This window comes from Parambassis ranga, chromosome 7, assembly GCF_900634625.1.
Source record: "Parambassis ranga chromosome 7, fParRan2.1, whole genome shotgun sequence".
In the NCBI taxonomy this organism is placed as follows: domain Eukaryota; kingdom Metazoa; phylum Chordata; class Actinopteri; family Ambassidae; genus Parambassis; species Parambassis ranga.
The window spans coordinates 10,068,082-10,082,689 of record NC_041028.1 but is presented as its reverse complement, the minus strand read 5'-3'; the positions used below and the strand labels follow the sequence as shown (position 1 = coordinate 10,082,689).

Sequence of the window (14,608 nt, the reverse complement as noted above, 5' to 3'; positions counted from 1 at the left end):
TTAGATAGAAAACAACAGAGCAATGGCTATGCATGCATTCAGTAGTGATTTGTATCCTTACTGATTGTGCTATAAGTTGACCAAAACAAACATTCATTCACTCATTCATTCAAAATGCTACCATGCCAAGATGTCCTCCTCTTAGGAGCCATTCTGCGTCATTAAACCACATTGAGACCTACAGGACTTTGCAGATCAGTCAGGTGTGTTGTTGCACTCACAGGTATTGGTAGAAGCAGTGTGTGGCAGTGAGCACCCACAGGCTGTGAGGATCGTCCCGCCACAGTGGTGTCTGGACTCTATCTGGATGCTGACCTGCCAGGGACACGACCCCTCAGAAGCCTCCTGGCTGCCCATGATCCAGGACTCACCTGGTGGGCCAACCATGGGCCTCTGCCCACAACCTGGTCAACACAAAGGGATTACAAGTTAATCTTGGGCAGAGGGGCTGACTGTGCTGTGATCAGATCAACACCATACTGCCACATTAGTAAGTTTGTCTGATCATGATTGTTTGTTGCCATTTACAGATGTTAACTTCCTGTTTGTCATCCATCCATGATAGCTGCTAGCTGGCTAAGCTTAGCTTTCTTGTTAACGTTGTCACTAAGAAAACACTGCATAGAGCTGATTCTTGGTGTTGAAGTGAACATTATTGTCATTATACTCGGGTAGACAGCAAGCCGATAAAAACCTGAGCAAAACTGAAAGACAACAAACGCCGATAAACAGGGCATTTCGGATGCTAGCTAGCAGGGTGATGGCTGCAGTTCACTTCGTGGCCACGGGTGTCGCTATTAACAAGGGTTTTCATTCTCATGTTTAAACTTATAAAGCTATCCAAACTTAGCCAGGCTGTGACAGTCAAACCTAAAAATATTAGACTGACAGATGGGTTTTATTCATAATAAAAAGTTTATGGACGAAGAGATTTAGAGCAACAAAAGTTTAAGTCAAGGTACTCAAGATTTTAACCGCAAAACAAAAACAATCCCTTCCGACCGTGTGACGTCACGCGTACGTTCAGCTCTATCGTCCAGCGTCAAAAGTAAAGTGAAATAAATAGCTGTATATATGTGTGTATATTGTAGCTGAGCTAAACTTAAGTTTGCATTCATTCATTCACACATTACATAACAGCAGAAGGCAGGGCGCAGGTTACCAGATGAGGAGCTGGTCATTTACATATTAATTTGCCTTTAAAGAGCAGAGAGCTGGAGGGGGGCAGCGGACTGATGTAGAGGATATAAACCAGAGGAGAGATGAAGAGCTCTGTGTTAAAAGCACATATTTACATACATGTGACACTACACAGAGTAAAGGCTATGAAGCAGTATAATTAGATGCCAGTAAAAAGTTTATTTAGGGCATATTGTGACATGATTTTGTGGCTCTGAAGCGGGTTTGCTCCCTCAGACATGTGTCTATCTGAATGCCTACAGCCAATAAAACCCTGCACTACAAGCTGAGCACACACTGAGCCGATGCCTTTTGTCAGAATAAACCTGCTGTATGTTTCCTGCGCACCGTCTCATCCGTGATCCTGCTCGGGGAGCTGGGCTTCGGAGGCTCCAGGCCTAAATGACCTTTACGAGTTTTACGAAACGCACTTGCCGACACTCCCTTACATTCTGCTGAGAGTCATCAATTATGCAGGGAAACTGCTCGCGCTGAGGGGGAAGATAGCAGCAACAATATGGCGACAACCGCAGTTTCTCCCCAGTCTTTTCCACATCTGCAGTCCTGCAACAGCTCCCAGGATTCACTGTAACGTTTACAAAGTGAGTATATCTTCGTTTCTGACAGTTTGCGGGGAAGGCGTGCATGTGTTCGTGGGTGAGGGTGGATTTTTCCCCCCTCTCTGTTGGTATCCTTGCGTAGCCTAAATGTCGCAGAGCTGCACACTGCCCCGCATCTTTTTTTGGAGCGGGTTGGAACAGGGTGTCTGCGCTTGACGGGCGTCTATCGAGTGGAGCAGAACAGAAACAAACACATTTATTTATCAGTCAGTCGGTGTCGATTGCAAGGATTTTTATCGGATTAACTATTTCGTCGAACATCCGTGGCTTTGCTCAGACCTTTGAGGGAGAAAATGGCTAGGTTGGGCTTCAGGTAGGGCGCCGTCTGACTGCTCCAGCACCAGAAAAACGACATGTTCCTGTGACAGCTGGGCTTCATTATTCAGTCTTTTAAACAGTTTGGATCTCAGGATGATGCAGCTGAAGCGCCGTCAGGCTTCGATGCTATGTAAGTAGCCTGATCTTCCTTCCATCACGGATAGCCGAGTCATTTACATTCCTCCAGGTGATTTTGGTGTGGCAGCAGCATGCCTGCTCTCCAATGCTCTCATCGGTTGTGTTTTACTTCATGTCGCAGACCGTGTTGTGTTTGTTAAGCTTCATATATGTGGGATATCTTCTGCACAGATAGAGCCCTTATTGATTTGGCAGTCGACATGGCTACACGGGTGTGGTGCAGATCCTTCAAGGCAACGCGCAAAAACGCACAGATTATCCAGCAAGAACTCATAAATACTGCTGTGCTGGACACCCAGGGGCGCATATTACACTGAATCATGATAATACATCGACACTTGTCACTCGTGGTTTTGACTAATCCACGGCTGCGTTTACCTCAGCGTGACATTCTCAACATACAAAACCACCCACTGCAGCAATATTGGTTTGGCCAATTTGTTGGTAGCGGGCCACTTCTTCCCTGCGCAGTATAACCTCCAGCTTCTGTCTGAGCCCGATCAGGACTGTTTCTGTGCGATGGATTCAGGTTACAGGCTGTGTTTAAACGCAGGCCCTCATTCCTAATGAACATCTTTCGTAAACAAGTTTCCATTTCTCATTGCGTCTGTGGAAATGAGCGAGAAGGTGCCAGAATGTGATGGCTTCCTCTGTGAGGCGTTTGCATTGACAAACCTGGATGTAAGCAATGTGCAAACCCACGAGCCTGAGACACAACAAGACCAGTGTTGTCATCATGACTTAATAACGCTGAAGAGAACTGAAGGAGAAACTGCAGGCCCGAGGGCGTCGAGACCAGAGCTCAGCACACCGAGCAGGCCAACACGGCTGCTCCCCCCCCCCCCCCCCCCCCCCCCCCGACTGATCGGACATGATTGCCCCCCCCCCCCCCCCTTGCATGTATGCATTCACGCGCGTGTAAGCATTTGTGTGTTTGTGCGTGCACACGTGTGCGCGCTCATGAGGTGCTGAAGCGGACAGCGCCAGCAGAGCAGCAGAAGGCTGAGTGACTGCGAGGTTCCGGGGTCCATTTTAAAACAGACGTCTCTGCTCACAGGCTGCCTGTGTTCTGTGTTTATATGAGCAGGACACATAGAGAGGAGGCTTTTCTTGTGTGATATCAGCTTTATGTGTCGAGCATTTTTAATTAGACCGTGTTACGCAAGAGGAGAGCAGAGGAGGGACAGGCCTATTGAAACACATATTTAGTCTGCACCCACCATAGGCTGAAAACATCCAGAATTGTGTGTGTGTGTGTGGTGATTTATCCAAGTTAGGGATGTTTTTAAAAAGCATTCTGCTCTCAGGTGTGGCAGCTCTTTCTTCTTTTCCTTTCAGCACTGCAACACATTCAGTAGGCCTACACATGATGTCCAGCCATATTACTCTAAGCATGTTGGACCAAGGCTTTACTGTGTCATGCAGCCATTATCTGTGCTGGGTTTCCTCCCACAGTTGTTCTCAGGACTAAAAACCTTACACGGGTCTTCCTCTGTCCACTGAAAATAAGAGATCATACTGAGCGACATCTTTTTTCTTTACGGTTGCTCGAACGCCAGGGTGGGTGTAAAATGTGTCTTAGGTGTTTGTGTTTCGCAGAGGAGTCATGAATCTTCTAGAGGGATTGTGGAAGTGGGGCATGAGATGGCAAAATATGATCAAATATTTTATTACAAATAGTGTGGACATTCTGGATGAGCTTTCTGATAAAAAATTATATCTTTAGACACAGTAAGGTTTATTATATCCTCTAGATATATTGTAGTTTTGCTGTAGTTTTTGCTCATATATCATTATTTGAATATCATTTCTGCTTTAAAGGGACAACCTGCCTCCTTATCTGACACAAAGACACCTTATATATTAGAAGTAAAGTTTGTCACTTATCAACATCTTTTAATCTTTTGTTTCCTTTGATAATTGTGTGTTGATCTTAAGATTTTTTTTATATTTTGCTGCCTTAAAAATGTAGCTGCACATGTAAAATGTGTTGCATAATCCTTACCCTATCATAGTGTAGTTGGCATGTGTTCTTGGTGCTATTGTAGCTCTATTTACCACCAGAAAAGTGCTACTCTGAGCATTGCAAATTAATAATGCAGACGATACAACATCCAGGCAGCCATTTTTGTAGTGCTTCATGTTGTTTTTCTCTTTCCTCCTGCAGAGCTGCTAATGTGAATGGTACAAACCTAAAGCCCAAGTAGCTGCAGGATGAAAACATGGCTGCACCCCTTATTGCACCGCCAGGACCTGATAGCTTCAAGAAGTTTACTAATGAATCTTTGGCGGTCCTTGAGCAGCGCATCAATGAGGAGAAGAACAAGAAGCCACCCAAGCAGGACAGCAGCTACCGCGATGACGATGATGAGAACAAGCCCAAGCCCAACAGCGACCTGGAGGCTGGGAAGAGTCTGCCCTACATCTATGGGGACATCCCTAAAGGAATGGTGGCGGTACCACTGGAGGACCTGGACCCATACTACCTGAATACTCAGAAAGTGAGGATACAAAGACCCTAAACACAAACGCACACATACACATGCAAAATTATGTTATCAACTTTAGTGAACAGTACAAAAAGCTGGTAGCACCATCTTCAAAGTTCATATTCAGAAATTAGTTGAGACAATTTAACACTTGCAACATTGGCAGCTTAATAAGTCCAGCTCCATTTTTAGCAATTGTCCCCATTTCTCAGGCATTTAAGATTAATGAACATATTTTGTGTCACGTAGTGAAATAAGTCAACATGACATCACTGTGATCTCTCAGCTCCTGTGCATATATTTGTATGATTTAATCAGTCAAGTTAATCAATACACATTGTATTCCTCAAGTTTTAATTGATTGGTTCCTTTTCCCTCATCAATGTCCCTTTTGTTGCTCAGCCTAGTGCAGCGGTGTTACAGACATATTAATATTCCTCCGTGGTCATTTGATGCCTTGTGATGTCATGATGAGTCCGCCCTCATGGCCGGAAATGTACGCAGACAGAGCAGAGAACGCTTTGTGATGCTTGACTTCCAGGTGTGCTGTGTTTACAGTTGTTTAAATTTTATAATTAGCTTGCAGAGTGTAATTATGTTTTCCTCCTCAAAGACCTTTGGGGAATGTGAGAGTGAAGCTTTTGAGCTGTCATGTGGGATGTTGCCGTATCTCCGATGTGCTTGCAGGGCTATGGGGAAAAGGTCACAGGCAGTTACTGTTGAAAGACTGCTGTTCCACATGACAGACTTTCCTAATTGTTCAAAAATTAATCAGTGGCAGCAGCAGGTTGGGAGAGCTCTGGTTGTCTTGTGAGGAGACACGTGTCTCTCTGGGGTTTCTATCATGTCTGACGCTCGGTGTGAGGACAGCCAGGTGACCTTGAGATTCCCTGAATATCACCAGTATGTGTACCTGTCAACCAAAACTGTGGGAGGAGGAGGTAGCATTCATGTCACACAACTGTTTCTTGCTTTTGTTGTACCCATCAGCTTTAAATATAAAAATGATGCAAGATGTAGACACAGACATAAAGAGGGTGAGATCAGGGTTCAGGAAAGTTATCAAACATTTTGGTGAAGATCGTAGCAGTAGTGCACCTGAAGTAGTGCTGTGATAGATTTCTGTATTTTGAGTGTGTTTATTAAATATGCAGGAATAAATTATCATAAGATGGCTGTGCTGTCTTTAAGCATTGCTTGAGATACACAGTGTAGTGCTGTGAGTTTGTTGCTGGTGTGTTTTTACAGCAGGCCTGAGCAGCGAGGCTAAAATCTTCTGCCATGGTAACAACATTTGTTGTCTATTTTTAACAGAATTATGTAACAAAATTGGCATTTTTATTCAAAATGGACTCATCCAATCACATATTTATTTAAATACTGCTTCACTTTTGATGACAGCGTGCTGTAACTCTCGTCCACACAGGATATCTTAAAATTTCTGTATCAAGTCGCACCTGGGGAAAAAAACAGAGCGCTAATCTGTTCAATCATCATCATACAGATTAGTGTAGATACAGGTATCTGTCTGTGTCTTACCTCCCTGTCTTTACACAGTGCACGCTGGCTGTTATGTAACGCATCAGTCCAGTGCACAAGGAGGAGACACGATTCAGATGACACGTGGCAAACATGTCCAGCAACACTGTTGGTTTTATTCCTCACTATTCTGGTTTTCCTCCTGTACATTATTGTCACAGACGTGTGCGAGTTGTGCCAGCGTTTTCGTGCATTTTTGCATCCTGCCTCTGCTCCTGCCTTTACCAGCAGTCCTGTCAGCTCTTGGCTTCAGGCAAATCTAATTATGGCCCTCAATCTAGTCTCGTTCTAATGCCAGAGGGAACTGATGCTGCTTCGGATCTGGAAGCTCGAGCAGCTGTGACGTCAGATCAGGTGGTGACCTTGATGGAAGAACGTTGCCCTGTATGTCTTTGTCACTGGCTGTTCCTGGATGTGCTCCCTCTCGGGAAGTGGGTGGGGGCCGTCTGAGAAGGAGAGCTGTTCATCCTGTTAAATTTGTGGCCCTTTGAAGATTGTGTTGTAACAGAGATGGAGGGCCGGCCGGCAGGCTGGCAGGGCGGGTGATGACGCAGCAGCCAGCCCATCCCAGCCTAACTGATGGCCAGAGCAGGGCTGTGTCACACGTGAGCCAGGCTAGGCCTGGTCGAGCTCTTTGTCACTCAAAAAAAACAGTGATATATAAATTTTGAGGGTGAGTGGGGAGAAGAGAATGAGAGAGGCAGGGAGGGAGAGATAGATGAAGTCAGGACAGGGAGGAAATGAACAACATGTGCAAGGATTGCTCTTCATGTTGCTGTAGTCAGGCTCACAGGATTATGTTTTTCTGATGAACTAGCCACCTAAGACAAACCGTGTGTGTGTGTGTGTGTGTATTTTTTAAATATGTAGTCAAATCAGTCCTATCGGGAAAATAAAAGCTTCACGTTTCACAGGCAGCGTCCGGATATAAAAGATGGATATTTATAGTGATATTGTGGGGTTTGCTTGTCGAACTTTATCGCACAAAAATGTAATTTGGTAGTAAAATGGCAGAAACACAGGGAGAGAGAGCGTGATATATGAGCAGGTTAGCACCTAGCATGGCAGTCAAGGCTTATGCGGCACTGTTTTGTTAATGCATGTGTGTGTGAATGTGATGCTGTCAGGCTAAAGGCGCCATAAAACGCAGTCCAATTCCCATTTACCACAAAGGTTGAGAGAAGGGTGCTCGTTGAATGGCTGCTGCAGCCCTCATGGATGCAGATGCTGCAGCCCTGCCTGCTGGCTCCAGCTTCTGTGTCGAAGCCACCTCTCTCTCTCTCTCTCTCTCTCTCTCTCGCGCGCTCTCTTTCTGTCTCCCGCCCATCCCCCCTCCCCTCCTCTTCAGCCGTCTTCTGCCCAGCTCCCTCCGCCCTGCCTCTCCTCAGCCTGCTGCTGGTACAGTTGCTGCCTGCCTGCCTGCTTCACTTGCTCTCCATCTCCCATGTTTTTCAGCCTTTCCTCCTCGCTCTCTCTCTGCTCTCCTCTTTGCTCAGCTCTGGATTATGAAATTTTCAGTAGCTTTGCAGTAGTTTAGTCATGCGTTACACACACAAAAAAACTCCCTACATACATAGCAGCCATGTATGTGTGTGTGAATATTGGCTACTCATTTTTATGCTGGTATGTGTTCACATGTCTCTGAATGTGTGTGTCTCCTCATTATTTTGTGTGTGTCAGTCATGCATAATGTACTCTGCATGTGTGCCTGATGGTTGCATTTAACAGAAATGTCATGCTACCAGCAACTGGGACGTTTCCAAGTGTGTCATCATATCTGACCATAGCATTGACAGGGAATGTTTTTGCTGAAGTGTCAACACTCACCTGTAATAGTAGAGAGAAAAATGATCTATACAAGTGCTGGCTTTATCTGTGATGCCTCTTGATTTCACTCAAACTAATATCAGCGTGAAAGGAATTGTTTTCCTCTGAAGTGTTTTCACGTAACAGCACCTCATTTCTGCATAGATTACATGCAGTCATGTGACACCACCATGTGCCTCTCCCCACCCATCCTTCCTCTCTTCCTCCTGACTCCGCCATCGGTAGCTCTGCAGGGCTTAATGTGTAGAGAGGGTTTCCTGGTTAAAAGCACAAGGGCCAATATCACTTGTGCAAATGCACAGTTTCATTAAAGTTTCATGCAGATCGCCATGTTTTATTTAAACAATTATGAGGTTACCCACAGAAAATGGCTCGCCAGCTCCTCTTGGTCTTGAAGCTGCTGTGTGTGTGTGCAGGACAGTGCTGAGAAACCGGGACAAGAGTAACACATAAGAAACAGCCTGCCAGCTTTTTCCCACTGTTTTCAAACATGTTTCAAATGAACAACACACTGTATCTACATGCAGGAAATACACATTAGTGTTGTTGTAATCATCAGTATGTGCATACTTATGGTTGTTAAATGATTAATACTCTCTTCCTCTCTCTCTCTCTCTCTCTGTTCTCTCCACAGACATTTATAGTGATAAATAAAGGGAAGACAATCTTCCGTTTTAGTGCCACACCTGCCTTGTACTTCATAAGTCCTCTTAATCTGGTTAGGCGAATAGCTATTAAAATTTTGATACATTCATATCCTTTGAAATGGTGTCTTAACAGCAGTGACAAAAGTCTTTCCTGTTCACATGCATTATTCATGATGATGTGTTCAGTCTTTCTGCTCCTTCTGTTATTGATGTTTCCTCTGACCGATGACACAGGAAAGGATCAGTGTGTTACAGTTAGACGACTTGAACGTATGAGATGCCGTGCAGTAGCCATTTTATCACTGAAGGGACAGGCGAGCACACAATGATGAGTCATCCTTTACAGTACACCAAAGCTCATTCAAGCAGCTGGAGGTTGTACCCCTCTTTTTCAAGGTGGAAGGAAAAAGTTTTATTAAAAATATACAAGAAATCATTGTAAATGAGAGTTAAAAAAACAATTTAATGAACAGCAGAGTAACCCAAGAAAGGATGGAAATAGAAAGGAATGAGTCTGCATTACCCACAATGCAACTGTGTGTTATGATGCAGGGAGAGAAATGTCAGTCAAAAATGACAAAATCAGATTAATTAAAAAAAAAATCAAACTCAAAGAACAAGTTTTATCAGTGTTTCTTTAATCCTGACCGTTCACCTGAGTTCCCTCCATGAAGCCTCAGTCATCACTGAACTCTGCAGCTCATTCCCAGCTCCCCTTTGTGTGCAGACCTCTCTGCACTGAAAGCTTTAAAGTGTACTACAGTTTTGGTCATGCCATCGTATTTCCACTAAATACACAACTGAACACCATCTAAATATTTCATGGTTGCATTAATGGCCTTTGTGGTCACAGGCAAGTGCTTTGAGTAGATTTTATGACATTAACCCTTTGCATGCTGTGGGCTCTTAAGGCCTCCAGCAACACAGAACATCATAACAGCACTATAGTTTTGTTTATGACTGTTTTTTGATGATACTGTGATGTTTGTGTTTGTATCTTCCTTGACCTCCTCCTCACTCTTTTCAGCATGATCATTATGTGTACTATTTTGACCAACTGTATATTCATGACCTTTAGTGATCCTCCCGAGTGGTCAAAACAAGTAGAGTAAGTATATTTTTTATACTAAATATCATAACTACAGTTTATCTGTTACTATAAATTACCTGACATTGGAGTCACTGAGCTACCAATGCATGTTTTAGTTAAAATATATATGTCTAGTTCACATACCTGTGTTGACCTTTGTCTCCATGAAGGATCACCTTTTTCTTTTTATATGATTATATAGGAAGTTTCACTGCCAGCAGAAACTGTGGCTCAAATGTAACATCATGATAGTTTGTGCAGTTTACATGTTCGCTTACCCAACAAATGTGATGTGTTTTATCAGACTTTCTTCTTCGTTCTAAATTTATCTTGTGACCCATGCTAACAGTTTTCTGGTTGTTTTAACAGCTAATCAGACTCTTAGAAATGAGCGAGCTTTGAACCAGCTTGTGGTGAACTGATTCTGTCAATGCCTTTTGTCTTTCAGGTACACATTCACAGGAATTTATACGTTTGAGTCTCTTGTAAAAATCACTGCACGAGGATTCTGTATAGACGGGTTTACATTCCTAAGAGATCCATGGAACTGGCTGGATTTCATGGTCATTTCGATGGCGTAAGTATTTTTCTTGTGATCAGGCAAACAGTGCATTATGAAATGAGAGTTGTGTTTAAGGGGACGGGCGCAGGAAGTTGTTAGGGATTGTCTTTCTGTTGTTCTTACCTCTTTCCTTCTGTCTGATGACCCATCTTCTGTGTTTTCCTCCATTGATCTGAGACTTCTCTGGGGAATCGAAGGTCTCCATCCGACACTCTGGGGCCTCCCTGACAACTCCCACACCTCAGTCCCATTCATCTGCTTTATCTTCCTCCTATCATCTAACTCTCCTTATTCACCTTTTCTTTCTCAATCGTCTGCAGTCTGTAACATCCAATTTAAGGCCCAGCATCTCACCCCTCTACTACAAGTCATCTTATAGCTGCCTCCATGTGACCAAATAGCCTGAACTGATCAGTATCGCGTGAAACTCATTCCCTTGTTTGTGGTCGCTCAGCCCGTCTGTGTGTCAGCTACTCTTTTTTTTCTACCACATATCTGCGTGTAAATAACAAGCTGTTGTAACTGTGGTTTGATCCTGCAGGTATATAACAGAGTTTGTAAACCTAGGCAATGTCTCAGCTCTGCGCACGTTCAGGGTGTTGAGGGCATTGAAAACTATTTCTGTAATTCCAGGTAAGACAGGATGGGGTGGGGGACGGTGGGGCGGGGTCGGTGTTAGGTGTGTGTGTCTTTCTTTCCTTTTTCCTTCCACCCTTCTCCTCAGTGGACAGGCTCTGTGAGTGGCGTCGTATCCTCCTGGTTCGGTGGTGTTGTGCTCTTGGCGTGTGTGGTTTTTGTCATCGTGTTTGTTCTGTGTGTGATCCTTCCCCTATTTCAGATATATAACAGAGTTTGTGGACCTGGGCAATGTATCTGCGCTGAGAACATTCAGAGTTCTCCGAGCATTGAAAACAATCTCTGTCATTCCAGGTGAGACTCAGTTTAAACACTAAGGCTGATCCTCTCACCCTTTCTTTTGTACTCACTATTATGATTACAATTATGATTTAAGCAACAACAAAAGAATTGGAGACAACCATTTTTTTGATTTATTTTTCCTCCAAAATTATCAAAAATGGTACTAATACATTTTTGATAGGCTTTGCAGTCTCCTCTAGGGCCCTCCAAAGTGTCTGCACTCTCTTCTGCCCCAGTAGCACTCTCATTATGAGGCAAGGCAGCTGTCTTATAGCTTTAACTCTTTCAGGAGCTTTAGGAATAACACTTCTTAGTAGCTACATAAATTTGTTGATAGCATATCCTTACTGTATTGACAAAAATCAGGTGACTGTATATGGTGTTTATCAGATTAAAAATAGATTATAGCTTCTAAAAAAATGTGTTAATCCTTCCCAAAAGAATATGTTTTTGTTAGACTTGAGATCAAATTGGAAACAGCAGATTCCTGATACTGGAATCTGAAACAAAACCTGCTCCATGTTGTTTGAGGTCTTAGAGAGATCCCACAGAATACACCAATTATTTATGTCTATGAAGACTGCCAAGCCTAGTTTGTGAACATATCTCTTATGCTGCATGATGCTTTCGGTCACTTGCTTTTATAATATTAGCCTACTAAGAGCTTGGCTGACAAATGGCATTGAAAGTTTGATTTGCCCTTTTGTTTTTTTATAGTTTGATTATTGATTTTTCTTTCTCTTCGACTTGAATGATACACCGCACAGAAAAAAGAGACAATGGGTTCACATCATAGAGGTTGGGGACGCAGATGGGATGGTTGAATGACCTTTTGACCCTCTTGAGTGACACCGACCACACAGATAGAAAATGTGGTGCAGATGTCACACTCAGAAGACTGCCCCAAGACAGCTTTACTATAATAAACATTTACTGTTAATGTATTTAGAAAAATAGCTTAACCCTTTGGGGAACACGCTTGTTTGTTTTGTGGCTCACAGATGAGAATATTGATATCACTCTTGTGTCTGAATAAGCAAGCAACTGGTTAGCTTAGCTTAGCTTTAGACTGCAGTTTAAACCTCTTTATACTATTTTAACAGTTTGAAGAATGGAGTGCTTAAAAATCATGTCATTACAAATGAGGCATGATGTTCATGCATGACGATTTGCTTTAGAAATACCACAAGACAGAGTCAAGCAAGGTTCCTCCAGCTTTTGTACTAAACTCATCACTAAAGTGACAGGAAGTATGTTCCATCGGCTGTAGTTTTGCAGCCGATTTGTTCATATATATGTTTCTTAGCATTACAAAAAAAACATTACATATCTATATCTTTAACAAAGTCATTTTTCTTCAAATTCTTCAAAATCATTTTTAGCATTAGGATGAGGTAAATATGGTGTTTGTGAAAACTTAGGTCAGTATGTTATTAGATTATAAATTATTCAGAATACATGGTGGGTTGTCCCACCTACCAGCACCTTCAAAAATCAATAATCAAGACATCATACCTAGTTTGTGTCAAAACCTTACAAAAAAGTGTGGTAGCCAGAATTAACCAGGCTAGCATTTTACACTTGTTTACAGGCTTTATGCTAAGCTAAGCTAAAATAACATGAAAGGTAGAAAGTTCTCATCTTCCCATCTGACGTTCCACCACAAAATGAATGACTGTGTTTCCCAAAACTTTTTTTTTAATGATCTCACCAATGAAGTGCAGAAAAGTACATAATAATAAATATCAGTCAGAGCAGGCGACAATATTTAATGTACAGAGGAGGGGGACATCTCTGGACAAATTATCGTCAGCTTTTTGTACAATTGATATTCTTTCCTAATTTAATTTTGTCAATAGGATCTTCTTGTCTAATTTATTTTGATTTAATTAAGAGTAACTCTTTATTTGCCAAGCTAGTGGAGCTTTTTGAATTTAGAGAAGCTAAGCCCACTGTACCTGTAGACACTGAACAGACAAAGGGTCATCCTGCTTCCATGTTTGAGTTCCTCGTGGACCCATGCGAACGCTGCCAGAGGATGCCTGTTTCAGAAGGTAAAGCCATTTTGTCTGTAGTGAAACTGTGAATGAGTCAGACTGCAGGGTCGCGGTATGGGGAGTCAGTGCTTTTCTAATGACACCTTATACAAGACAGTTCAAGAAAGTGCCCACGCTGGCACTGGCATTGAATTGCTCCTGTTCAGCCTTGGAGTTTAAATGACCTGCATGTGGTTTCCAGCCCCCCTGCCTGTGCCTCTGTCCTTCTCATGGCCCCTTGTTGTGCTGCTGTGCTCTCTTCCTTATGGATTTCCTCTCACTTTCTACAGCCTTCCCACTCTTTTACACTCCATCATTGGCAGGAAATGTTTTACCCATAAAGGGTCAATTGGATTGGATCTGTGTTACCATATTTTCTGGATAAATCTAAAGAGAGTGGGAAGGCTCTTCAGTATTTCCTGTTTGTTGTATCTAGTTCTATCTAATAATGTTCTATCTAATGTATTTAACCTGTCAGTTTTCTCCAAAATGTATTACTACCCCTAATCTTTAATTTACTTTCAAAGCAAATTCTTACTTCTACAAATTTTCCTTTATGTTTATAATTAATTATTAATTATTTTATTAAAATATATTTCAATTTATCTCAATACAAAGGCAGGTTAATTTTAACTCTGAAATTCAGACACATACTGGATATTTTTCCAGTGATAGAATAAAAGATTAATTTCTAGTAAACACCCCAGGATGAACAGCTGGGACGTTAGCAGCTCCTGCATCACCTGCGTGGTTTGTGTACGTGTGTGTGTCTGTGTGTGTGTTTGCGTGCGTGTGGCTGACATTCAGGCCTGAAGACCATTGTGGGCGCCCTGATCCAGTCTGTGAAGAAGCTCTCAGACGTGATGATCCTAACCGTCTTCTGTTTGAGCGTCTTTGCTCTGATTGGTCTCCAGCTCTTCATGGGCAACCTGCGCCAAAAGTGTGTGATCTGGCCAATCAACACCACTGAGAGTTACCTGGCCAACGGCAGCAGGGGCTTTGACTGGGATGAGTACATCATGAACGATAGTAAGTAGAGGCCAGGCTTCGACGGTGACGACCTGGCAGAGGTCTGGGAGTATGAGTCAACCCATATGCAATATGTCATTTTGGCACTGGTTAGACAAAAGGAATCGGTCTGAAATGCGATGGATTTATAAAAGTGCAATCAACACAAAGTCTGAAGTTAGACTGAATGTGTTTGTGGATGTGTGAGAGAATGACTCAAATCATTCGTGTTGTTTT

General features: G+C 42.9%; 1 protein-coding gene across 1 annotated transcript in view; it reads left to right on the top strand.

Annotated features, from left to right (window-relative positions):
* The first annotated feature begins 1,681 nt into the window (after positions 1-1,681).
* Positions 1,682-14,608, top strand: part of scn8aa (sodium channel, voltage gated, type VIII, alpha subunit a) — a 37,561-nt gene continuing 24,634 nt past the window's right edge. The window contains exons 1-7 of the mRNA XM_028410992.1: positions 1,682-1,781; positions 4,423-4,756; positions 8,745-8,863; positions 9,776-9,865; positions 10,296-10,424; positions 10,951-11,042; positions 14,171-14,392. Coding sequence (XP_028266793.1) covers positions 4,478-4,756; positions 8,745-8,863; positions 9,776-9,865; positions 10,296-10,424; positions 10,951-11,042; positions 14,171-14,392 — 931 coding nt within the window. The 5' untranslated portion in view covers positions 1,682-1,781; positions 4,423-4,477. The remainder of the gene's footprint in view (positions 1,782-4,422; positions 4,757-8,744; positions 8,864-9,775; positions 9,866-10,295; positions 10,425-10,950; positions 11,043-14,170; positions 14,393-14,608) is intronic.